Genomic DNA, 26,059 nt, shown 5'->3' on the forward strand with positions numbered 1-26,059 from the left:
TTTTGCATTCTTATTGCTGATGGTCTGTGCTTTGCTGTGCAGCACAGGACTCTTCCCACCTGCCTGAGGCTGTAACTTAATAGCAGCCTTACCTGGGCCAGATACTAGGAATGTATAGAAGAAACATAGCCTTGATTTATTTATTTACTTATTAAACACCAAACTCCCTCTAACCTACCACCATAAACCAAAAAATCCTCCACAACAACTACTAAACCAAAAACCAACCAATAAACCAAACTGAAATTGCCTACATTGGCAACCATACCCTTCCCTTTCCTGTCCACCTCTCTGGATTCCCTGGGAGCTCTGCTTCAATGATGACCAAAGCTTCTCCTTTGGAGCGTCAAAGGGAGGTAGATGCCACTGAACATGGCTTGTCTTCAGTTCTCTCTTAGCTGCCCAGTGGTGCAACAGCCTCCAGGAATGCCTGGTGATGTTCTTGGGGTGCTCTTGCACTCTGGACCATGAGTGGTGTGAGGGAAGTGAAGCCCTGGTGTGGCTGTGTTCCTTGTTTCCATGTCTGTGAGCAGCTGTTCTTGCAGGCTAATGAGTTGTTGCTTTGTCTTTCACAGGGCCCAGCCGGGTTCTCGATCTTGAGGCAGAATCCATTGGTGTGACTAATGTCACCTTAAAATGGGTGGTGAATGACAGCGCTGCTGACACCTACACGTACAGGATAGAGGTTGTCAATGGTACATTTGTGAAGAATGTGACATTCAATAAAACCAGAGTAGAAATTACTTGGTTAATCCCTGGGACACTGTACAACTTCACAGTATTTGCTGTAGCAGCTGATAATAAGACAGAAGGAGAAGGAGAGTCCAGAAATCTCTATACAAGTAAGGAAATGGTGCCTCCAATTGCAAATAACTGTGCTGTTTGTACCAAATTGCTCTGCTTTCTTACTTTGGGTTTCCAGCTTTCTCCTGTTTCTTGTTGTGATGTTGCTTTTCTGCTCCAGTTGTGTGCACGCAGCGATCTTTGCAAAAGGACTGAAATTGTCTCTGTGTTTGCATGTGCCACCTGTAAATTGGTTCTTTCATCAGCATGTCTGCTCAAGACTGTGTAGAGATCCAGCTGCTACCACAGCTTTTCCTAGACACTTGAGGGCTGAACAGACCCCTCACAACACCTCTGGGGGTGGGTTACCACAGCTCGTACCAAAAGATGTGGTGTGCAGGGATGTGGTGCCACAGTCACTGAGACTTTTTTTCCTTAAAATTGTTTTGAGCTCTTTGCAGAGTCTGGGGCCTGAGGTTCCTGTGGGCTGTGACTGACTCACTTCCTGGGGTTGCCATATCAAGTGTGGTGCCAATCTAGCTGGTTTTTTGCCAGGGCACCTTTTTCCTAGACTAGATAGATGGGATAGGAATAGATACTACTTTTATCTGTAGCTCAGAAATGCAAAGAGAACAGGCACTTTCCCTACAATGCAATTTAGAGGAGCGTTTCCTGGAGCTGCTGCTGAGTCTATAAACTTGTCTAAGCTGCCTGAAGCAAGTTTTATCTGTCTAGAATTGGTGCTAAGTCAGGCTTGCAGACACAGCCCCCTAAGATATGTCAGCTGTTGGACCTGTTCAAGCAGCCCATTTCTTTTTCCTGGTATTGAGGAGAGTTTAGCCTGAAGATCTCAAATTGAGACTCACGGGCACAATTTTGAGTTAAACAGATCAAGATGAGCTTGGACGGTTTCCTTCCTGATTTCCATCTGTTTCTCTGTCTGGAAAACCACTGTGGAAACAAGTGATTGTTGGATATGAAATGAAATAGAATATTCCCCAAAGCTCCTATGACCTTTCCAGAAATGCCTCAGTGTGAATGCCGGAAATGGGGAAGTGAAGCTTGGCACCAAGTGATGCTCATTCTGTATGGAATAGGGAAATGTGCCTGTGGCTCTTCTTTATTTCTTTTTTCTGATGGGTTGTTGCTTTGCCTTTCACAGGGCCCAGCCCAGTTCTTGATCTCGAGGCAGAATCCATTGGTGTGACTTCTGTCACCTTAAAATGGGTGGTGAATGACAGCGCTGCTGACACCTACACGTACAGGATAGAGGTTGTCAATGGTACAAATGATACACCTCTGGAGAATGTGACATCCAGTGAACCCAGAGCAGAAATTACTGAGTTAATCCCTGGGACACACTACAACTTCACAGTATTTGCTGTAGCAGCTGATAATAAGACAGAAGGAGAGGGAAGTCTCAAAGACCTGTATACAAGTAAGTCACATTTTCCTGCATTGCTGTTGCTGGTGGTCTGTGCTTTGCTGTGCAGCATGAGGCTCTGCCCACCCCCTCCAAGGGCTGTAATTTAAGACTGTTGCAGGCAGAGGTGATGATTCCATCCTGGAGCTGGAGATGGCCAATCTCCTAGTTAGAGATGGATGTTAGTGTAAAAGCAGAATTGCCCTGGTACAAAGGTATTGGTAAAGCTTGCTTTCAGCAAGGAGAAGATACTTTTCCCTGAGCACTGGTCTCTTGCAAATTTGTGAAAGGGACATTTGCATTTGTTACCTAGAGTATAGGGGCCTGAGATTCTCATTTTAAGGGGTTCCCACAAAGAGCATTTTATGCCAGGTGAGCTTGTGTCATTTGGGGGCCTATAGCTGCCATTGTGGTGCAGCCAGGAAAGAGATTCAGGCAGTGCTAGATCAGGAGAACTCCTTCGGCCATCCAGCTCCTTGCCATGATGAGTATTAAAAGTCTTGACATGTGGTGTTGGATGGACCATTTTGGAGCTGGCTTCCAAGGCAGTATCCCAGCCTGATCTTTCTACGCAGTGCATTTGAAGGAAAATGGATGAATGTTCTTGTCATTTGTCTTTTCCTAAAATGTGCCTGCATGTATGATCCTAGGTGACCAGTCAATGCCCAAAGGTATCCCCTGTGCTATCTGTCTGTAATGGCTAATTGCCCTCTTTTAAAGATGCAGAAAGAATAGGAGACAGATGCAGAAAAAATAGGTGGCTGGAGACAGTGTCTCCAGGGGGTTTGGAGATGGTTTCTCTTCTATGGGAGTGAAGTGCAGGGCATGAGGATTGGATCAGAGTGTCTGGTTCATCACTGCTAATCCTCCTCTAGTGATATTTCATCTTCCTTGTATTTTGCTGAACAGAGTTGCACCACTGGTATCTTTCCCCTCCACTGTTCTCTCCTTAATGACAGGTGAAGCCCTGTGAGTGGTAGCACTGGGCAGGCCTGTGATCCTCTTGCCTTTGCCTGTGAAAGGAAAATGAGTCATGCTTGAGATGGCTCATTCTCAATTTCCTGCTACCCAGCTATTAATGCCAAAGGCTCCAGGAATGCCTGGTGATGATGGGATGCTCCTGCACTCTGCACCATGAGTGGTGTGAGGGAAGTGAAGCCCTGGTGTGGCTGTGTTCCTTGTTTCCATGTCTCTGAGCAGCTGTTCTTGCAGGCTAATGAGTTGTTGCTTTGCCTTCCACAGGGCCCAGCCGGGTTCTTGATCTTGAGGCAGAATCCATTGGTGTGACTAATGTCACCTTAAAATGGGTGGTGAATGACAGCGCTGCTGACACCTACACGTACAGGATAGAGGTTGTCAATGGTACAAATGATACACCTCTGGAGAATGTGACATCCAGTGAACCCAGAGCAGAAATTACTGGGTTAATCCCTGGGACACCGTACAACTTCACAGTATTTGCTGTAGCAGCTGATAATAAGACAGAAGGAGAAGGAGAGTCCAGAAAACTGTATACAAGTAAGTCACAGTTTCCTGCATTGCTGTTGCTGTCTGTGTTTTGCTGTGCAGCACAGGGCTCTGCCCACCTGTACATGGCTTGAAATTTAAATGTTGCTGGCAGAGTTGCTGTGCTTTGCCTGCCTGCAGTCAGAGATGTTTGTGTGAAAGAGACATAGCCTTCTTTGAAAAAGCAAGGTAAAACAAACACCTCTAAACCAATGATTGTTAAATTTGGTTACCAAGAACTGTGTCACAGTGGACTCTTCCCAAGACATTCTCTCTGGCCTGGGATTTTTGTGGGTGCAATTGTTGCCTTCATTTCTTGGAGGTTCGGGGGCTCCGAACATTCTTTTAAGGGCTCCCATATAGAGATACTGTGATCTGGGACCCTGTGGCTGGAGCAGAATGAGCTGTAGATAACACTGTCTCAGGAGTACATTCCTGGCACGACCTAGGCAAGCTGCTCCTTTGCCACCTTTCATCACCTCTGTTCCTTTTCTATGATGTTTGAAGTTCCTTACCTTTTGCTGTACACTGTCGCAGCTGGCCATTTGTCTTGGTGCAGGGAAGGCTTGAGACCTTCAATATGAGTGTTCAGCAAGCTTCGTTTATTGAAGAGCACATCAAACTTTTATACACAACAAGTAATAAGCTCATGCATATTCTGTAACTTAACAGTCTATTGGTTATATACAGATATCAGCTTCTTCATTCCAAAGGAGTTACATTTGCTTTTTCTCATGTCTCTAGTCTCTTAACTACAGCACTTTGTTAAGGTAACACTACTATGCTCAAGGACAGTGTCCTTGCAGGTGCAGAACTTAGATTAGGTGGGCTCTTGTCATGTAGCTATTTCTCTGCAGTACACAGATGGACCACCATCTCCTTTCTCCAGACCACTCCCCCCCTTGTATCTCTCCTGACCAACATCTCTGAATTTCTGAGCAAAATCCTGGAGCTGTGGCATTGTAATGATGTGTTCTGCTATAGAATGTCAAAGGGAGATGACTGCCACTCAAGGTTACATTACATCAATTCTGTCTTAGCTGCCCAGTGGTGCCAAAGGCTCCAGGAATGCCTGGTGATGATGGGATGCTCCTGCACTCTGCACCATGAGTGGTGTGAGGGAAGTGAAGCCCTGGTGTGGCTGTGTTCCTTGTTTCCATGTCTGTGAGCAGCTGTTCTTGCAGGCTAATGAGTTGTTGCTTTGCCTTCCACAGGGCCCAGCCGGGTTCTTGATCTTGAGGCAGAATCCATTGGTGTGACTTCTGTCACCTTAAAATGGGTGGTGAATGACAGCGCTGCTGACACCTACACGTACAGGATAGAGGTTGTCAATGGTACAAATGATACACATGGGCACAACGTGACATCCAGTGAACCCAGAGCAGAAATTACTGACTTAAGCCCCGGGACGCTGTACAGCTTCACGGTATTTGCTGTAGCAGCTGATAATAAGACAGAAGGAGAAGGAGTGTCCATAGACCGGTATACGTGTAAGTCATGGTTTCTCACATCCCTGTTCCTAGTAGCCTGTACTTTGCTGTGGAGCACAGGGCTCTGCCCACCTGCCCAGGGTTTGAAATACAGTATTATGTTAGGCAGAAGTGCTGTGCACAGGCTACCTGGAGTCAGCAATGGTAATGTGTGGAAGGGGGACCTTTGCAGTTGGTTTTGTTGCCCTCTGTTTCCACTGGGTGAAGCCCTCAGGTTCTCATTTGGAAGGCCTCCCACAGAGTCTGCATCGTGCCTGGGGAACTTCCCCCTTTGGAGGGCTCATGGATGCAGCTGATCTTGGGCAGCACAGGATGGTGTGGCTGTCAGCCCTGCTGCTTTGCTCAGCCCATCAGCAGACAGAAGGCTAAGTTACTTCTGCATTCCTCATGTTAGGCATTGTGACTTTTCCTCCTTGTTGTGATGATGTGCTGCCTTCTCCTTTATTTTGTTTTATCCCATGTTGGCTGAGGCAAAATTAATCTGCTCAGATCTCCTGAGTGGATTTTCCAAAGGGGTTCTCGATGAACTTGGAGAGTTGGTGCTCTAAAAGTGCTGCTTGGCTGAGTTTCTGGAATCTTCTCATGACTTTCACAGAGCCCAGCATTTTTCTCCTTAGCAGGGTAGAGTATGCTGGCCTCTGGCATTTCCTATGGAGCACTGATGATACTTCATCTAACTATTTCTACAGGATAGAGATCAAAAGTCATGACTCCTCTAGAAACCAGGCATCCACTGTCACCAAGTGTCAGAGGTGTTTCAGGGGTTGTCTGTAATCTCCTATAATTTCACTGTTTTTGTAGGAGTAGCTGACAGTGTTACTGAAGAAAAATAAATATTTATAAATTGCAGTAGAAGTAAGCCCTAGTCACTCACATCTAGTTTTACTAAATCTGTTTCTTCTGGTACACAATTGTGCTTCTCCTTAGTTTCTTAAAATAATACCCCTTCTAACAACAAAATAATTTAATAGATGAGTCTATAACCCCTGTATTTGACAGTACCAAATACTTCATTACTGAGAGAGGAAATAAATTAGGTGTGCATTGTAATTGTAGATTTATAAGTGTTTTGGTCCTGAAGGCCAAGTTTTACAAGATGTTTAGTTAGGGGAACCTTTCTTCTCAGTCTTCCTGCTACTTTACTTTTTAAATATCTTTCTCTATCTGGTCATAAGGTTGCAGTTTTTATACTACATCTTAGAAGACTCCCACCCAAAATGACTTGTTATAGTTGCTGCTTTTAAGGATGGCTACTGCTGTGCTCTTAATGGACAGAGATTAAATTAATTTTGTTATGTGTTCACCACTAAGAGTTTTACATAATTATAGAGGGATTTAGTGGCAGTCTACATAATACTCTAAAATGTTCTTAGAGTAATATGTTAAAGGGTTGAACAGTATTTTGAAAATGTTGCTGATCTTGCTAGATAATTAGCCTAAATTTTCCCAGTGACCCCGTCTGTAGAGGAGGAAAAGAGCATAGAATATGTCTGTGTATTGTGTTAAACAGTTGTCTTCCTCATAGGTGACAAGTCCTTGTGTAGGCAGTAGGTGCCATGTAGGCATCTTTTTAAAAGGGGAAGGAATAATGAAGTTTTACAAGCATTTATACACATAACATACAAATACACAGCTTTTTCTAAGGGCAAGGCTTGATTTCATACTCCTTCTTTTTTGTTATTCATTTTTCTTTTGGCAGTTCCTGTCTCAGTGGGTTCACTTCAGTGTGAGCCAGTGGCCAAGCAGCCTTGCCTAATGCTGAAGTGGAAATGTCCTTCTGGTAACAACTCTGGCTTCAGTATCAAAATATATAATATAAGTACTTCTGAGGTAGTAGTGAGAGAAGACTCAGCTCCACGCTGCACGGGAGAAGGCGTTGAGCAAAACGTCACAATAAAATCTTTAAATTTTTTCAGCACCTATAATGTTAATATTAGGACTCTTCAAAATGGCTCTGAAAGCTCTGCAGTGGACAACTTGTGTCACACCAGCATTACTGGTAAGCATTAAGATCCAAGCGTGAAAGATACTCGTAGGACAAAAATATTAACTTCATGATTGCAGAATACCAGACTTGGTATGCACTACATTATCAGCCTGCAAAATATGAATAGAACACTATATTAATTCATAGTGATTTATTGTGATGCACAATAAATATGCATTTATGTGAACAGTGTTGGTATCATAGCCTTTTCTTTTTTGGAAAATTTTTATCAGTGCGTAATGTACTAAAAAATGTTTTTGTTGGCAGACCCACCTCCTCCAACCGAAGTTCCTTCAGTCAAGGCCATCAGTCACAGCTCTTTGTCTGTTGAATTCTCTGATTTTGATTCACTGAATGGCCCATTGGAAGCCTATGCAATAATGATCACAACAGAAGATCAAAGTAAGGTGTTTGTGATATTTTCATGTAGCTCAAACAGTTTACTAGGCAGCATTATGTTTTACACTCTAAGTAGGTGTTAAACAGATAAAGAAAAGGCAGGCTCAGAATTTTCAATCACATTTCAGAAATCATAAGGCAGATACCTTGCTTAAAGTCAGGTCACTCGTTGTTTTCAGAAGGTGCCTGTTTCCACTCAGCCTTTTCCTGCCTGACTTATCTTTGTACATAAATCTCTTATGTATTGCCCTTGTGCTATTGCCACCTTGATTTGCCAGTGATTCCTTTCCCCAAGATTGTGTAGTGTCCTTTCTTTCCCCAGAGAATAATTTTCAGACCAGCTAATTGAAGCAGCTTTGGAATATGATATTTTCTTCCCCCTTTCTTCTTCAGCTGAAAGATGCCGGCAGTAAGGTCTTAAAAGGAAAAGAGCTTTTTTTCCTGATTTTACTCAAAATACTTTAACTAAGAGAGATGGGATGTGGGTGGAAGGCTTAAATATCATTGACAGCATTAATGGAAGTTAAATTCTATGAAAAACTAGAGAACTGAGAAATATCTCTGATAGGTGAATGTCTGGTGATAAAACACTAAATTAAGGAACTTAGTTTTGCAGCATAGGTTCCACTTGAACAATTGTTCATTTTTGCCCATGCACTGGAGGAATAAGGCACCTCATGGAGATAGTTTCTGCTAAGTGGGAGTTCACATTCATGCTTATCCTTTGTTACAACACTGGAAATTCATGTGGCACAATTTTGATTATAGATCTTCCTTCAGTGGTTTTCCATGCAATACATATCCAAGAAATGCATGTTTGTGTGGGTGTGTATATAAATGTGTGTGTGTGTGTTACATCACATCATTGCAGAAAATTCCTATTTTTAACATGCCTACCCAGCTGCCCCAGAATTGCTGATTTGAATGCCAGTCTCTTGTCTGCAGCTCTGCTTGTAACTTCAGCCAGTCCTGGTTAGTCACAAGGAGATCTGGTGTATTCTTCTGTGTGGTTTGGATTGGAAGATATTCAAGGAGGACTTTCTAGGATGAGACTGAGAGAAATAAGGGAGGAACGTTGCCCACATCTGTAGTTTACAGTGAGTGCTTTGGTGGGAGCAGAAGACAGCCTCACAGCCAAGCATCTCTTCAGCCTTATTGTTGAAATGGCACAAATATTCTTGAGATGTGTTTCTCTGTTCTAAACCAGTCATGGTTGCCTTTAGGATAGACAGAGAGGAATTTATTCTGTTGTGTAAGAAATCCACAATGCTTTATTCTGTTGTCTAAGGCTGTTTGAAATGTCGTAGGGTGGTATTCAAGGCACCTACGAGGAGCTGCAGGTAGAACCAGGGATGTACCTTTTTTTGGAATGCAAACTAGGGTCAAGACAAGACATAACATACCTCAGGTAGTATTAAACACCCATTTCTAGGCAGCTGAGTTATTTGCAACCTCATCTGCTTTTAGTGAGACCAAGTTAGTGCTCCAGAAGAGTTGTGTTGCACCATGTTCCTACAGAGTTACAATTGAGGAGAGCTTTGCTGCCGGTGGTAGATCGCCCCTTGTCTGCACAGCTCTAGAAAGCTTGTCAGAGCTTTTCCAGGTCCTTTCAGAACCTCCTGCAAGGCTTCTCTTTTTTAAAGGTGAATTCAGTATTATACCCACTTCTAGAAGGACCTTTAAGCTTTGTAAAGACAGTCAGTAGAGAGCAAACTTCTGTCAAATGAGTGAGATTCTTTGTCCAGCCTCAGCACTGGGAAGATTTGTCAGTTCGTTTGCTCTTGAGTTGTTGGGACAATTGATAAGTTGAGTTTATTATTACCTCTTAGGTTACACGTGCCTCAACTGAATGATTGCCTCAAGATTCTAGGGTTTGTCTGCTATAAGAACAGACACTGTAAAGTGATGCTGTTCTGCAAATGGTGTCCTGTTGGTCAGTGCTCACTGTGGCAGCCTGTTCTTAATCTTCTGAAGGAGAAATTGTTCTGATCATTGTTTTGTCCAGTGCTTGTCTGTATCAAGGGAAGGCAGAAATAACCTCTTTTGTCTCCTACAGTTCTGGTGTGAGACTTCTTGTAGGATAGAACAAGGTCAGGACAAGTTTAGTGCCACCCTGAATAAGGCCCGATGCTTTTTGGGTAGCACAAATACTGATGAATTTTTTTCTACACCATTTGCATTTTACTCTCTACATACAGGAATGGATAGAACACACATGGATAAAGCTGACTTGCCTGGTGAAATCTGTCCATGAGGATGCCTGGTTCCAGCATTCATGCACCTTTATTCATAAGCTCCTATACATGCTAGAAGTAAAACCAATAGCAAATTAAAACAAACAATGCTGGGGAGAGGTGGTGCAGTAGATTGCACTGCAGTAGAAGAGGTTTCTGAGATTATCTGTTGCTCTCAGCCTTTCATTTCAAGCAGTACTTGTGGAGGAATGACAATTGTAGTTGATGTGACAATCTCAGCCACTGTGCCAATTGATACAAAACCAGGGGATGAATTATATCCATGTTCTTGTTGTTTCCTGAAGGTTCTGAGTCTTTGAAGTCTAAGTTGAACAACACATACAAAGATTTCAAGAAGAAGACAACAACTGCCTATGTTACATATGTCATAAAAGCAGAGCAGGCAGATTCACATTCTTCCCGTTCTCAGAGTGATAAAAACATCGTCAATGTAGGCAAGGGAAACACAATGTATGGCTATGAAAATGGACCATTGATCCCTCTTCGTTCATACAGGTATTTATTTCAAACCATCCTTTTGATAAGTTTTCTGCTATTGAAACCTAGAAGATCATCTAATGGAAAGATTACAGATCTTGCTTTAAAGGCTGTTAAAACCCTGTAATGTACCTGGTTTTGTTTTTTTCTTATTCCTTCCTTTTCAACAGAGCATGTGTTGCAGGTTTCACTAATATAACCTTTTCGGATTATGTGATTGAGGGGGAAGACAGTTATGTATCATTTTCACCCTGCTCTGAACCAGTCTTACTGCCCCAGGATCCAGGTATGTTGATGTCTATTGTAGGACTGGCAGCTTGGCACATACACAGCATGTGGAGATTCCTTCATTATGGCAAGTTTCATAATATCAAAACACCTGTTGGTTTCTCTGTATGAACTGTTTCTTTCTAGCTTTGCAGTGGCACTGCTCTGTAAACTCATACCTTGCTAGTTCTGCAGGTGATCCCTTTTTTCCATGTAGGATTCCACCACAGGAGTAGCCAACAGCCATGGCATGCTAAAAGGGATTGGATGACACAGTGAGACTTTGGTGTAGCAACAAGTGGCAAATAGCAACTTTCACAGTTCTGTTAAACTAGAAGCAGGTGTATTGAAATGCAGATATTGGTCCTTTGATCCCAATTTTTTATTAATTTAACATTCTCTGGTTATTATTCTTAAGGAGATTTCAATACTGGTACTGCCAAAGGACAGTAAAGACAAGATATTTTAGTAGAGTGAAGCATGCTCGATTACTCACTTGCAAGGTTCTGCTGTAGCATGTTGTTTCAGTTAGGTGTTACTGAAGAGGACAATGAATAATACCTTTTCTCTTTTATCAGGTATTATTGCTGGAGTGGTTATTGGATGCCTTTTGGCTATCTTGGCTGTAGTTGCTGTAGGGGGATTCATATTCTGGAGAAGGAGAAGGTAATGTGTGTTTGTTGCTGTGTTGGTTGTGTTGAGGAGCACCAGTGTTTGACTTCAGTATTTTTCTCCTAAAAAGGACTCTGTCTGTCATGATACATGGCTGTCAAGATGTTTTAAAATGTGTTGTATTAAACTGTTGTTTGTTTGTTACAGATTAGAGTTGAAGTATCAAACCACTTGTTACATAACATTGTTTAAGCCCATAGTTACAAACTATGAGTTGAGAAGAGCTAAACAAAATAAATTTTAATTCATAGAACAGAATTGTGCAGTCATAGGATGGCTTGGGTTGGAAGGGACCTTCAAGATCATCTAGTTCCAACCCCCTTCCATGGGCAGGGACACCTCCCACTATCCCAGGTTGCTCAGAGCTTCTTTCCAGTCTGGCCTTAAACACTGCCAGAGATGGGGCATCCACAGCTTCTCTGGGCAACCTGTGCCAGTGTCTCACCATTCATGAATGGTGATGAAGTCATTCAATCACAAGTGAGCAAACATCTCAAATTATTGTGCTAAAAGTAATTTGGTATAATTGTACCTTAGATGGTTTGATTTTAAATTATCCATCAGTCATTCTTTTTAATTGCTTGATAGCCTGTCACATGAAACTTCTATTGTGGAATTTCCACCAGCTGATGAGTTTGAGCTGGTCTCTGTTTCCAACCTTGTTCAAATCATCTGGGATGTAAGAGTGCACAAAGGCATTTTCCTGCTTCTGACCATCCTTTATGTGGAGTTAGCCATAGGGCCCTTAGTGCAGTTTTCTTAGTTGCTTTAAGTAACTGTTGTTACTTTTACAGTTGTGTCCAATAGCTGTGTACAACCTTGGGAAGAGCTTCCTTTAAAGCTTAGCAACATTTCTTTTCATTCAGCTACCACTGAATGACTCACACATCACTGTTGAGCACTTCCTGTAGGGATTCTGGGATCAGCAGCAGTTCTCCTGAGATATCAGTTGATAGTGCAGATCCCTCATTTGTACATTTTCCACCAAAATACATGCTTTGTGTCCAGGCTCTAGTTCCAACAGAAAGAAGTAGTCCCATTGGACAGCATCACTAAAAGAAGGGTGAAGTTTTTGTTTGTTTGGTTTTTTGTTGGGTTTTTTGTTGCTTTTTTTTTTTAATTCCAGGTGTAAAAGTTTGCCTCGGGAGTTTAGGTTGGTTTTTTTTTTTCACTGAATAAAATGCTTTAAAAGAAATTGTTCTCAACAGGCACAAGGAAACAGATAAGAAATTTTGTGTAAATTCCATTGAATTCTACTGTAAACCTGTGTTGTTTTCTTTCACCTTATAGGAAAGATAAAAGAAATACTGAAGTGTCTTTTTCTCCAATTAAGTAAGTCCATATCTTTTCTCCTGGTATTTTCTGAGCTTAAGTGATATTTGCAAAAGTTACTCAGATACTTGTTTTCTGTGCAGTTTTATAGAGAATTTTGAAGTATTAATTCCTGGTGGAACTGAAAGATGCCAGCATGCAGACTAAAAATAATTATGTGGATTAAGACTTCTAAAGCCACCACAGGGATTTGAGTGTTCACTTCATGAATCACTATTAGACACACAAATGCTCCACATGGTTTTGAAAAACAGGGTTTGAATGAAACAGATTTCATGCACATTGAAGGAGCAATCAAAATTGTTGATAAAATGCAAAAAAGCAAAATATGGTCTGTGATCTGAATTTTTTTTAATGACTACTTTGTGCTGAGCCATTCATCCAGATAAAGTTGTGATTGTCAAAGCTGGCCATGGAGGGAGTAACCACAATATATTGGAAGTCACAGGCACTGCAACTGAATCATGTTATTGGCACCGATTTGTGCTGGTGGAAAGCCATGGCCAGAACATGCCATGGGATCCCACCTCTGTAGACTTGATGGTTGGCATAAAATACACCAGGGGATGGGGTCATTCCAGTGGGAGTAAGCAGCTTGTGTGATGTTCCTCTCCTGAAAGATGCACTGTTCTCTCTTTGATTTAACAGAGCAGTTAAAAGCTTGATACCCTGTCCCCTGTAAATGCACTGTTTTGTGGCTGCAACTAACAGTCGTGCTTTCAGTCTTAGATTCACATAATGAAAAATACAACTGCATGTGTCTAACCAGCTTTTTTTTCTTCCCCTCACCCTCTCCTGAAGAATCAAGAAGTAAGTAAAGCATACTTTCTAACACATTAACTGAATTAATTCATGGCTTATTTACCTAACACCAGTTGCTTACATGTGGCTTTTCTCATTTTAGATCAAAAATGATTAAAGTGGAGAACTTTGAGTCATACTTTAAGAAGCAGCAAGCTGACTCCAACTGTGGTTTTGCTGAAGAGTATGAGGTATGTGCCCTCACTGGGGAGAGAGCTTCATGACAAATATTTTTGGAAGGACAAATCATCTTTCCTGTGGAGCATGCACAAGGCTTACAGAAGGAGAAAAGAGGGGTCCTTTTTTTATAGAGATGATTAAGCTGAGTGTATAGCCTTCTCTTCCCTTATGCAGCTCTGAATGTAGTTGAAGTGCATGATAAATACTTCCTGTCCTGAATTATTATCTCTGACCATGGGCTTGTGGCATGGCCTGCTTGTCAGAGCTCTCACCAGAGAAATTTTTGCCCTAGTCATATGCAGACTTAGCCTGGGGGACACCGTATAATTTCTCTGCACTTCAGTTTTCTCATCTTGGGTTGTTGTGGGTTTTTTTATACATATCAAGGCAGGTCTGTTGCTAATCTCACTGACTTCTTCAGTGCGTGGGTGTGATTTGCAAACCACACCTGTGAATAGCTCAGTCAGAGAAACAGCAATTATGATTTGCTTACTGACCATAAGAGTTTTTCTATGAAATGTGCTAAAGCTCACTTGCTGTAAGGAACAAAGGACAGGAAGGAAGTGTCAGGGAGGATTCTGTGTTGTCATGTCTGCTGTTAAAGAATCTCATTCCGTTTCTCATCTCCTCAAAGCTATTAATTGACTTTCTTCTTCAAATTCTGTCTCTTTGTACTTCACAGGCTGGTGCTCCACCTTGCCTTCCTCTCAGATTTTGCTTCCTTCAGTTGGTTCATGATGTTGGTTCATGATTTGCTCCTCTCTCCCTGTAATGTCTGCAGAGCTTATGCAGTAGTTCCCTGCCTTGGGGCCAGAAGGAGCTGTCATTGATATCAGTGTCTGCTTCCTCAAAATTGTTTCCAGGCTTTTAACGTTTAAAACCCAACGTGGGTTTTAAACATGCTGCTATTCCTCCGTTCTGTATTAATCCCTTCTCTAAAAGCTTTGCCACTGTCACCCTCCCACTCTGTAACAAGATGATTTTTATTGACATTTATCCCAGTTTAACATGCCTACTTTTACAGCACAGGACAAAGGGTTTGGACTACTTTTCTGTTTGTCTCATTTCTGTATGATTGCTAAACCAGGATCAGGTGCTCATGAATCCTCCTTTTATTGTAGGAACTCAAGTCTGCTGGTGTTCATCAGCCCAAATTTGCTGCTGAACTTCCTGAGAACAGGGGGAAAAATAGATACAACAACGTCCTACCATGTGAGTTATTCTCTTTGGGTTTGCATCTTCTACTGGTTCAGTTTTTAAGTGAAACCCATTGGGTTTGGCTAATCCAGCTTTAATAGTACCCAGTTTCAAATATCATTTTCCAAATGAATGAATTTGAGTTGCTGCTTTCCCAAAGTCATTGTATAAACACAATGTATTCCCTCAAGGATATTTCTTCGGAGAGCTTCTTTAAAGAACCTTCCCTTAAGTAAATAGCTTTAATTTTCCATTTGTGAGAAATGTGCAGTCCAGGTTGAAAACACAAGAGAATAACAGTTGACCACACACAAATAAATTTGCAAGCTATGAGATATATTAAGACCCTGCTGGCCAGCTTTGCAGATCAAGTAAGAGTTTAAGCCCTGTCAAGCTGCCTGTGGGCATCCCAATGTCGCAGAGAGTCAGAAGTAATTGAAAACTGAACAGTGACAGGTACTTAAGGATGCTTTGGAGGAAAAACATTGGCTGCCATGGCAACAGGAGCCAAATCACTTCTTTTTATCCAGTAATTAAAACTGTAGTAAATCTTGTGTTGGAATAAAAATACATAAATTAGCAATACCAAACCATATTTAAAACCAAAATAATCTGTGTTTCTTGAGTGATTATCCTTGCCACTCCTTTTCCTGAAGCCTACTGCTATTTATGATTCCTAAGGTTATATTCTTATTCTTAAAATGCTTATTGAACACCTTTTATTTAGAAACCATGTATTAGATAAACAATATTGTTCTGAAAGGTTCCAGTTCAAAAATTCATAGTTGTCTTTTCCTTTTTTCTTTCTGCAGATGATATTTCTCGTGTTAAACTTTCAAATCAAAGCTCTGGAACTGACTATATTAATGCAAACTATATGCCTGTAAGTTACTTCATTAGCTGAAATGAAATATAATGTGTATTTTTCTGATGTGGGCATAAGGGCTCATAACAATGTTTAAAATAAGCCTTTATTTTTCACTGATGTTGTGTGTGTGTTTATATATACACATTTATTTTGGTTTTTTCCTCTTAGGGCTATAATTCAAAGAAGGCATTTATTGCTGCACAGGGTCCATTACCCAATACTATAGAAGACTTCTGGCAAATGATTTGGGAAAAGAGTATCTATTCAATTGTTATGTTGACAAAATGTGTGGAACAAGCCCGGGTATGTTGTTATCAATACTGAATTGTCGCTTGACAGCAGGTGCATCTCTTCTAATTTTGTTGTTACCTTAGCCATTTGGAGACTGGCCATTGCCTTATAACAACCATCCTCTTGGTGGAAGACTGTTTTCTAGATTTAAAAAAGCACAATTATTTTGGTTGTTGTTTTTTTTTTTTTTTAGCTTTTTGCTATTTTTATATCTGCTGACTGCCAGAGTAGATTGTCTCAGCAGGGTTGTGGAATGACTGTTGTTAAGGATGGGTTCTTCTCTCTAAAGAATGATTTTGGTAGATGGTCTCTTGCCCTGGAATTTGTGCAGGTCACCCTTGAGAAGAGTGACATGCTTTCTAGCCCTGCTTCAAGTGGTGGGTTATTTAAAAGTGAGTTGTTTCATTGTTGTGTGCAATGTGTCTAATTCTCTTCTTAGACAAAATGTGAGCAGTACTGGCCAGACAAACAACCCAAGAGCTATGGTGATGTTATTGTGACAATGGTCTCAGAAGTTGTCCTTCCAGAATGGACAATAAGGGACTTCACTGTAGAAAAGGTGAGGACTGTCTTGATTGTTGGTTGTTAGTGTGTAAATAAACCTTGTGCTCATGTAGATAGCTCTAATGTCTTTTGGACCAAACAATTATCCCTATCAGTAAATACAAGGCAGTGTATATGAGCTTGGAGTATAGTACAAGGAAATTATTTCAAAGAATTCTCTACCACAGCAGAAGGAAGAGGGAAACTGGAATATCATTGGTGAAATCACTGCAGTTGTAGCAGGCATCTTTGATGAAGCTGAGCTTGGCCCAGTACATGTGTCAGGAAGCCCAACTGTTGCCACTCTGAAGCCAATTTTCATTGTCTTTTTTGTTAATTTTTTTAATGTCTACTCTTCCTGCAGTCCAACACCCCCGAGAGCCACACGGTGCGCCAGTTCCATTTCACCTCCTGGCCAGATCATGGCGTGCCAGAGACAACAGACCTTCTCATCAACTTCAGGCATCTTGTCCATGAGTACAACAGCCAGAATCCAGTGGACTCTCCCACTCTGGTGCACTGCAGGTAGGAAGAAGGTGTTTCTGTTAGGCACACTTTTGTCTTGTGGTTTTTTTACAGTCAATTCCATTTCAGGGGGATTAAAACCAAAGTAAGTCTCTCTGAGTAAGGACATGGGCTATTTACCTTGCCAAACTAAAACCTTTGCCCGGTGCTTCAGAAACTAACAGTGCTGTGTAGGTAGCAGAGGAAGTGATAGAAAATGTCATTAGAACAGAGCATCTCTCCTAGCCTGGAAAACTGAGCTGAAAAAGATGTCCTTTCAAGAGCTTGGATGTAAATCCTGTGCATGAGAGCCACCCCTCTGTGCTGCAGAGACTTTTATTACCCATGCCACTGAAACAGCAGGAGGCATCATCCTGGCTTGCCTGGCTTTTTGTCGTGCCAGCAGTGAGCAGGTGGTTGGGAGGAAGCACAAACAGCCTGTCTGTGTCGTTGCAGCGCTGGCGTCGGGAGGACGGGGACGTTCATCGCCATCGACCGCCTGATCCAGCAGATGGAGATGGAGAACACCGTGGATGTGTACGGAGTGGTGTACGACCTCCGCATGCACCGGCCCCTCATGGTGCAGACTGAGGTGAGGCTCTTTCCCATCCAGCAGCACCTTTCTCAGATGTGCATAATCATCCAGACGTAGCTCTGAGTTACAGGACAATAAGATATTAAGGAGTTAAAACTGCTCTTCACTTAACTTCCCTCCTTCTTGCCCCATCTCTTCTCCACAAAAGGAGTTGCAGCCAGGGACCATAGTACATCCAAGCAGTGTCTTTACAGAGTAGTTTGTAGGACTGGCATTCGCAGCTGGAAGGAATCAAATCCTGAAGCAGAATTTTTGCAAACTACTTTTACCCATAGGGGGTTTATCCTTTAGTTGTGAGCCAGAAATATCTGGAGTCAAGTGGTCTTCAGTGTGCATCTTTGCTTTTGTGTTCTGCAGGAATACAAGTATTCCTACAGACATTGCCACTTTGATCCAGGAAGGTGTATGGACTAACTCAAGGTGATTTGGAAAAGGCTGTAAGATCTCCATCATGAAGGTCTTTTAGGATAGCGTTAGGCAAGACAGATCCTAGCTCTAGATAACAAAACTTGATCCTAGTTTTGTTTACTGGGGAGAGTTGACCAAATTACATCATGAGGTCCTTTCCAGCTCTATTTTCTATAAACTATATGTCACAGCATATGTTCCAGTCAAGATGGCCACAATACACAGTGTCACCATACAGTTTCAGAAAGCTTCAACCCATACAGAGCAATGCGTCACTCAGAAGGCTGCAAGGATCTGCCCTTCTTGTTCTTTAGCCCAACCTTTTATACCTCTCATGTTCATGCATTGCACCTGTGTGCCCTCTGTTCCCTTTGGTGGTTGGTCAGTGCACCTGGACACTCCATGGCTCGTCACCTTCAACACTGGTCACCTGCTTTTCACAGGTGTAGCCCGTTGGGGATGAGGCTCTACCGCAGCCCCATTCCCAATTACCACAAACGGTGTGTGCCTACACTACCTACACGTTCTAAAAGAAGCACTGTGATAACACTCAGTGCAGTGCCCAAACCTATGTTCAGAAGCAGAATTATTTCCAAAATCAGGTATTTTTTAGAAATGTATTTCTCTCTCTCTTTCTCCCAGGACCAGTACGTCTTCCTAAACCAGTGTGTCATGGATATCATTAAATCCCAAAGGGAGAGGAAAACAGACCTTATCTACCAAAATGTGACAGCAATGGCAATCTATGAAAACTTCCCACCAGGACCAGCTTTTGGGAAAGCCAATGGCTACCATGCATAGTCCAGAAGGAACCCAGTGCCTCCATCCAGGACATGTTACCTGCCCATTGGAGAGGGAGGTGTCCGACTCGTGTTTTCTGGGATTGTGTGCAGTGTCTCATGTCTGGCTTCTCCAGTTCTATCTGCATTCAAAGGTGTGATCTACAGGAGGAAAAACACAATGCTGGCAGGAGCTGTAGACTCATGTTAAAAAAACCCAAACAACAAAACCGAAGCAAAACTTTTTAAAGTTAACAGAGGAATCTTGTTTTTTCTTGGGAATTTAACAGTACTGATAGGTGAAATAGCATTTGCCGTATGAACAGTGAACTAGAGTTTAAATATTAAAATAATAACACAAGCTTTTTATTACAATTTTATATGATTTCATTTATAGACACCACGCTGGTGGGTTGTTTTAATATATTTAATTATAAGTTTCAGGAACATATTTTATCTACTGTATCTGGTTACTTAGTTAATAGATATGTGCCTCTGTGATCTATTTTTTTTTTCCTGTGTTCCTTTTTATTTAAAAAAGGAGTACAAATGGCTCCTTCAAATGGACATTCATACTTGGAAATTGTGCCTTTTCTAGTTGCTATTCTAGAAAAAAAAACAGCAGAGATTCTATTTTTATACTGAAACTCTTAATGAGAACACAGATTTTTAAATAAGGCTTATGTCAAACTTAACTGTAGTTGCACTGTTGGCAGGACTCTCCAGAAGTTTGGAGGTGAGCTTTGTTTTTGCATTTCACCACAAATATCCCCTGCCTTAACGTTTTGGTGCCTCTGCCAGAGGAAAAGGAGTGTGGTCTGTCACTCTGAGCTTTAAGTGTAGATAAAACCAGAGCAAGTGAATCTGTGAATGTGTGTGCGGGGGGTGCGTGGGCGTGTGGATGAAGGACAGAATAGCTCCTCCCTGTTCCTGCCTGATATTCCTGTTTTTATACAATTTATAATGATTTATTTAAAGGTGCAATATATGATTTACTGAATAATGCTCACTCTAATAGAGTTTTTCTCAGGTTGGTGTCTTTTTATCATTGTTGCTGTTTTTCCTCAAATATATAAATCTGTGAAAATGCTGAAACTAAGGTTCCAAGTGTTCAAGCACTCCCAAACAGATCGACTGGCTTTACTGTTTCTACCAAAAGACATTGCACAAAATTCTGCTGTAAAGACAAATTTCTTGGTTGTTTTAGCCATTCAAAACTGAGACACATCTTACCTGCCTGCATCTCACTGATCCAGTGTAATTATTTTGTAATTATTTGCAATATACTGCTGCTTTTGTTTTGACTGGTCCTTTTAGAAACTGAAGGAACAAGCAGAAATCCCCCATTTGCTGATTTCACAAGTCAAGGATCAGATTGGATTTATTTTGCTGGTACATAACTGTTAGACTTAGGAAGGCATTACCAATGAAGGACTTAGATAGCGTGGGGTGGGGAGAAGGTGTGTTTTTTGGTCTTTGGATCGTTGCACTGGTTGCATTGTAGATGAATATGAAGTTTATGAATAATGCTATAGAATAGCTGTAAAGCAGGGAAAAAAATCTTATGAAGGTTTAATAACCAGAGTCCCTGGAATTCTGCTGCTTTTTTGTTGTCGTTGTTTTGGGGGTTTTTCTTTGTTTTAGTAGAGTTGTCAGAAAAAGCTACAGATGCTAGGAGTATGTGTGGCTTTACAGTGGAACCTGGCAACCTCACAGGATCCAATGTCAGCTGAAGGAGAACATAGGAATTCCTGGTGCACAACTGTAACTTTACAAATATCCTGAGGAATTTTTAACAACCTGGTGTAAAACTGTGGTGTGCTGTGTGAGCAAAACTGGAGGACAAACCACAGTGCACTTTTGGTTGTTAGGTTTTGGGGTTTGGTTTTGTTGTATGTTTTGTTGGTTTTGTTGGGGGTTTTTTTGTTGTTTTTTTGGTTTTTTTTTTTTTGTTTTTTTTTTGTTTGGTTTGGTTTTTGGTTGTTTTTTTTTTTTTTTGTAGCTGCCACTTGTGGGTTCTTGAATATAGTTTTGTTCCTCTTTCTCTGGAAACACTTTAAAAAACCCTCATCTTGAGGTTGCTGATCCTGCCCGGCTCCATCCAAACTGGCAGCCCACAAAGTGGATCTCTCATTTGCATTCTTCCTAAGCTGCTGTCAGATGACAAAGATAAACCACTTGCACCAAACAGAACCATTCCAAAAGAACTGGGAGGGAGGAAAGTCTGCCCTTTACAGTCATGTTATTTTCTTTAACTCTCTTATTCTTTTAATTACTGCACATCTGTGCAGGGCACAGAGCCAGTATTTGTTATTCCAGGTCTCCCAAGAACTTGCTGCCTTAGGGTGGCAAGTGCTCTTTCGCTTCAGAAGGCCCTTGTTTTGTGTAGCTTAGAGGAGAGGGAGTTGAGTCTTCCATGCTAGATCATGTTGTTTCTATTCTGTTGCGGCAGAACATCAGGAAATGAGCTAGGACAGTATGTGTTTGTGCCTAACCACTGCCCAGATCCTCTTATAGAAAACAGATGGATCTGACCCATTGTTTTGGTGTTGGAAGCAGGCGTCAAATTCTCACGTGTGCCATCATCTAAAGAGTATCCATTTTTAAAGAACTGTTTGCAGGTGTTTTCCAAAACTGACACATTGTGAGAAGAGACTGAAAGTTGAAGTAATTGACCTCTTGATTTTGTGTACGGGTGGAAAAAGTTGGTAAGGCTTAAACTGTTGCAAACATAAAGTTTGGGTGTAGTATCAGTGTGAGTAAGTAGGACATTCCTTATAGGATGTCTCTGCAGGAAAAGTACTAGAGGTAATGCTCCACTACCTTGTGGATGTGTCTTGCTCAAGACAACTTGAATTCCTGCAAATGTTTTCTCCCTGCCCTTTGATGTTCTCTGTGTTATAATTGCTGAGATCTATCTCTTTGGTCGGTGTTTTCTTTCCATTGTTGCTTATTTAAAGCTGTCCACTGAAAGCTCCGCTGTGTGACAATTGCATCTCTTGCATTTCTGTTTAACTCTTTCTTCCCATGTGGGGCCTGCTTAAGAAGGGAAAAGTTGATGTGTTTCAAATAAGTGATTGCTGAATATCTTGAAATGATGTACAAATTTTATTGTTTTCATATTTGTTGTACAGGAAATTTCAGTACATGTCTGTAATATTTTTAATGGTTTGATTTGTTCTTAAAAATATAAAAATAACAATTAAAAACCATCATCCTAGAGCACTTTTGGTCTTATTTTTCCTTTGTTGGGATTCTGTTTTGAATCAAATTAATTTGCTAAAATACGCATTTCATTTAGAAGGGCTTTATAAATGGAAAGTGGGCTCCCATTCTCTGGGGTGGCACTTGAGTCAGTTGTGTACTGCAGTCACTGGAGCTTCCTGGGACAGTGATAATCTGTCATTTAGACTTCCCTGGAAGGCCCTGGGTCTGATGTTAATGTGTCCTGGCAGTTGGTATCTTCTCTAAAGGAAGAGCTTGATACCAGGTAAGGAAACAGGACCATCATCCCAGGTCCATCAAAGATTCCCATTTGCTGAAATAGCCTTGGGGAGGAGCAGTGTTTCAAAGACTTGATTGCTTCCAGAGAAACAAGAGTGAGGACTGTTTCATCTGTTGAAGGTATTGCATTGTCTGGAGGTGGTGATAGAAGGGGATGCAGAAATATCTTTGTGGTGCTATAGCTGGCTGCTGGATTAAAGATCACCTGCCTGTAGATGCATAGAAAATTATCTCAGCTAAGTGCCTTTCTCCCAAAATTCTTAGTTGCTGTTCCTGGCTGTCATCTGAATCACTCCTGAGGAGGATCACATGCCTGGAGGGTGATATTGGCACTCAGCAGCTCTCCAGATCATCACAGGGTGCTTACCCTAAACTAAAATTTTGTGATCCTCTATTGTGGCCACATTTCTCTTCACAGAGCCCTAAACTAAAATTTTGTGATCCTCTATTGTGGCCACATTTCTCTTCACAGAGAAAAGCAAGGCACAACTTCCCAAGGATATTTTCTGGCAATCACAGCGAGGAACCTCAGAGAACGAAAAAACAATTCTTTTCTCAATTGCTGCTCCTCTTGTTGTGCACAAGTGGAATGCATTATGGAAGATTGCTTACCTGAGGGGAATTGGTAATTGGATTCTGGTGTGTGTGTTTTGATTGACCAATTGAATCCACATGTGTGTGTCAGGACTGTTGTCTGAGTCACAAGATTCGGTTCAGTCAGTAGAGTGCTTGTGCAGATTCAGTTTAGATGTAGTGTAATATAGCATAGAATAATATAGTATAATAAAATAATTAATTAACCTTCTAAGATCAGTGGAGTCAAATGCATCATTCCTCCCCTTTGTCAGGATTGCCTTGCTTTTACAATACTTTGTGGCAACTGCTGTGATTTCTGAGACGACTGCATGGTGAGATGGGCAGAGCCAAGTGTGATTGTCTTGTCATTGTTCAGGGGGATCATGTGCCAGCCATGTCATCCTGGTCTTACCTTTGTGCTATTGCAACTTCAGGAAAGCCAGCTGTTCTGGCTACCATTTGGAGCCTTAGTCTGTTTGTGTGGCTAGAGCTGAACCTGAATATCTGAAAATCACATTTTGTACCTGGTCTTGTCATATATTAGTTTTACTGCCTTGGAGATTAAAGAGATAGAGGTCAGAGAGGAGAGGATGTGATGTTTCTGTCCTGTTCTTGGCTTGATAAATGGGATGTATTGATGCTGCCCTTGCATGCCCTTCCTGCCTGGGTGTTATCAGGCAGCAGATATGAGATGAACATGTGGCTGCTTTTGTGGAAGCAGGTCAGAAATGGGGGCTTGGGAAGGAAAACCACCTGAAATCTTTGCACAGTGTGCTATTCTGAAGCAAAAAGAAAAAGCCAAGATCCTAATAGCTCCTGGGTCTTCTGGGTAAAAACTAATTTAAAAATGCAGATGCAATCACTACGGTCAAGGGCTGGAATGAGGGGCAAGCAAAGATTAACAGCTTACTTGCTTCTGAGGTGGGCAGGTAGAGTGTTCTCTGCTTCCTGTACTCATCATAAAAGTTATTGTGCTTCCTTTCTTCCTTTGCTGTGGCACTGCTTCAGGGAGTCCCTTTCAGCTCCTCATGTAACACCTAGTGGTGTTGAAAAAACTCTGCCTGCAAACTGTTCCATTCTCAGCACTTTGCTGAACTGTTTTTGATGTTGGCACCAAACAGTGCTGCTCTCCAATCTTGTGTTTCATTCCATGTTTGTTACCCTTGGACTTTGCCCGTGCCAGCCTCCTGCCTGTGAGGGAGGAGGAGGCAAATGAAGCAGAAAACCTGAGTTGGAAGCACCAGGAGGAGCTGCTTCCTGCCAGCATTTTTGGCTGAAGGGAAGGAGCTGTTAGTACATCTCATGGAGGGGAGAAGCTGGGAGCCCTTCTCAAGCTATTTCTTAAATCTGAAGAAAAATGTTATGAATCCAGGCCTGTTCTTCTTAGTTCCTGTTAACAGAATCCCATTTATTCATTCAAGTTGCTTTCCCTGGGTTTATTACATTTTAAATTAATACACATAATTTTCTGACAGCCAGAAACAAAGCTATCAAATTATCCCCTTTTGCTGAGAAAAGTGTCTAGTTTGATCCCTAGTGAGTTACTAGAATTCACATTTTATCTCCAACTTTCCAAGTAATTAGGGAAAAGCCAGATTGTTTGGAGAAATGTTCCAAGTGTAGTGCTGATGTCTCATGGACATTCCTGGTATATTCATAATGCTGACAGGATTTCTAGGGACACATAAGAGCTGTGTGCTCAGTGTGTGAGGGACAGAGTGCTCTTCACACACAGTGCCAGGCTGTTGCCCTTGTTTCATCTCAGGGCAGAATGGACAGGAAAGCAAGGGTCCTCTCTAAGGGATTTCTAGACTTGTTTTAATTTTTTGTCCAGCAGATTTTTGATGTGGTGCTTCCAGAGTAGGGAATATGCTGTCAGAAGGAAAACAGGCTTTTTGATAATGGTCTAGTGTCAGCTCTGATTGAGGTATGTATCAACCTAAAAGGTGATTGTTGTCGCTCCAGAAAGGAAATATATCCTGTTCATTTCTGATTTAAGCCTCCAGATGGCACATGACACCACTGGTCTTTCCAAGGAAAGCTTTCCCTGCCAGGCTGCTCCTTTTTCACTTCCTTCCCAGATTCTGATTACCTCCCTTCACTCCTTGTGCTGTTTCCCCTTCCTTGCCCTGGCACAGGTCACTTGTTAAGCCCAGGCCACTGTGCCCATGTATGTTCCACAGGGGTATGAATGAGTGCTGTACACCTGATTAGTGACCTTTTTTCAGAAACTCCTAAGCTCAGCAATAGCGTAATAATGTCAAATAATCCTTTGCTACATCAGGAAGTTCTCTTGCACTTCAGTGTTGCTGATACCTAGGTGTTTTCTGATAGCGTGTGTATTCTAAGGTATAAGGGCTCTGGTTGGTACCAGCCAGGAGCTGGTTACTCAGCATTACCAGCTGTGTGCTCATTTCCCAGCTTATCAGTCTGCTCCACAGCTGTTCCCAGCAATAACAGATTGATGGGATTGCTGAACACAGTGCAGATACATCAATAAAGACAGCAACAATGACGTGCTTGCTCGTACTACTCGATACAAATAACAGTTAAAAGGCTGTTTCATTGAATGGATCTGTTTGTGTGTGTGTGTGTAACACTGAACGTGACTTTTTCCTGCCTTATTTTTACACAGGTCCTTGGGGAGATTTTAAATATAGCTTTTAAAGCACCTGGCAACATCTGCTGAGTTAGTTTGGCTTCCTCTGTCTCCAGTTTGAAATATGGTGAGATTTCAATACAAAGCTCTAGTGATAGATCCATTTTTTACAAACAAGGCAATAATGGAGATAGGTGTGTGAGAGAGCTCTAAATCTTCTGGAAGATATATCTGCAACTGCCTAGCTGCTTACAAATCCTTTAGCCTTTGAGCATGGAATAAATCAAACCTAGAAATAACATTTCACATCAGAACTTCCCATGCTTGTGTATCAGCACCAGTCCTGTGGAAGACCTGCTCTGAGTAGGATTTGGCTGAGCTGAACAGCTCTCAGGTGCTGCCTCCTGGCCTGAGTGATGCTCCCAGTGCTGATGGTGACAGGCCTGCTTGTCATGTGCTGAATGAAAGCTGAGCTCCGGAGGCCACTCACCAAAATACAGAGAAAAATATGTGACCAATGTGCATCAGTCAAACCTTTCAACTCATTGAAATTTAATTATAAGCCAAGTCTAAAGCTGCTGAATTGGTTTTCCCCTGCATGAAGATCTTCTAAAGTGTGACTG

The 26,059-nt window shown here is 41.7% G+C and overlaps 1 protein-coding gene across 2 annotated transcripts in view; it reads left to right on the forward strand.

Annotated features, from left to right (window-relative positions):
* Nucleotides 1-21,982, forward strand: part of LOC134419438 (receptor-type tyrosine-protein phosphatase eta-like) — a 74,348-nt gene extending 52,366 nt beyond the window's left edge. The window contains exons 7-24 of one of the 2 annotated variants that reach the window (XM_063158620.1): nt 576-842; nt 1,946-2,221; nt 3,449-3,724; nt 4,927-5,202; nt 6,902-7,201; nt 7,457-7,591; nt 10,128-10,338; nt 10,491-10,606; nt 11,166-11,253; nt 12,550-12,591; nt 13,496-13,583; nt 14,694-14,784; nt 15,582-15,652; nt 15,806-15,940; nt 16,368-16,487; nt 16,836-16,996; nt 17,432-17,567; nt 18,621-21,982. In XM_063158620.1, the coding sequence (XP_063014690.1) occupies nt 576-842; nt 1,946-2,221; nt 3,449-3,724; nt 4,927-5,202; nt 6,902-7,201; nt 7,457-7,591; nt 10,128-10,338; nt 10,491-10,606; nt 11,166-11,253; nt 12,550-12,591; nt 13,496-13,583; nt 14,694-14,784; nt 15,582-15,652; nt 15,806-15,940; nt 16,368-16,487; nt 16,836-16,996; nt 17,432-17,567; nt 18,621-18,779 (2,948 nt within the window). In that variant the 3' untranslated portion in view covers nt 18,780-21,982. The remainder of the gene's footprint in view (nt 1-575; nt 843-1,945; nt 2,222-3,448; nt 3,725-4,926; nt 5,203-6,901; nt 7,202-7,456; nt 7,592-10,127; nt 10,339-10,490; nt 10,607-11,165; nt 11,254-12,549; nt 12,592-13,495; nt 13,584-14,693; nt 14,785-15,581; nt 15,653-15,805; nt 15,941-16,367; nt 16,488-16,835; nt 16,997-17,431; nt 17,568-18,620) is intronic. The other variant, XM_063158621.1, reaches the window with a different exon arrangement.
* Nucleotides 21,983-26,059: the final 4,077 nt, after the last annotated feature.

The sequence above is a fragment of the Melospiza melodia genome, chromosome 6, assembly GCF_035770615.1.
Source record: "Melospiza melodia melodia isolate bMelMel2 chromosome 6, bMelMel2.pri, whole genome shotgun sequence".
Classification (NCBI taxonomy): domain Eukaryota; kingdom Metazoa; phylum Chordata; class Aves; order Passeriformes; family Passerellidae; genus Melospiza; species Melospiza melodia.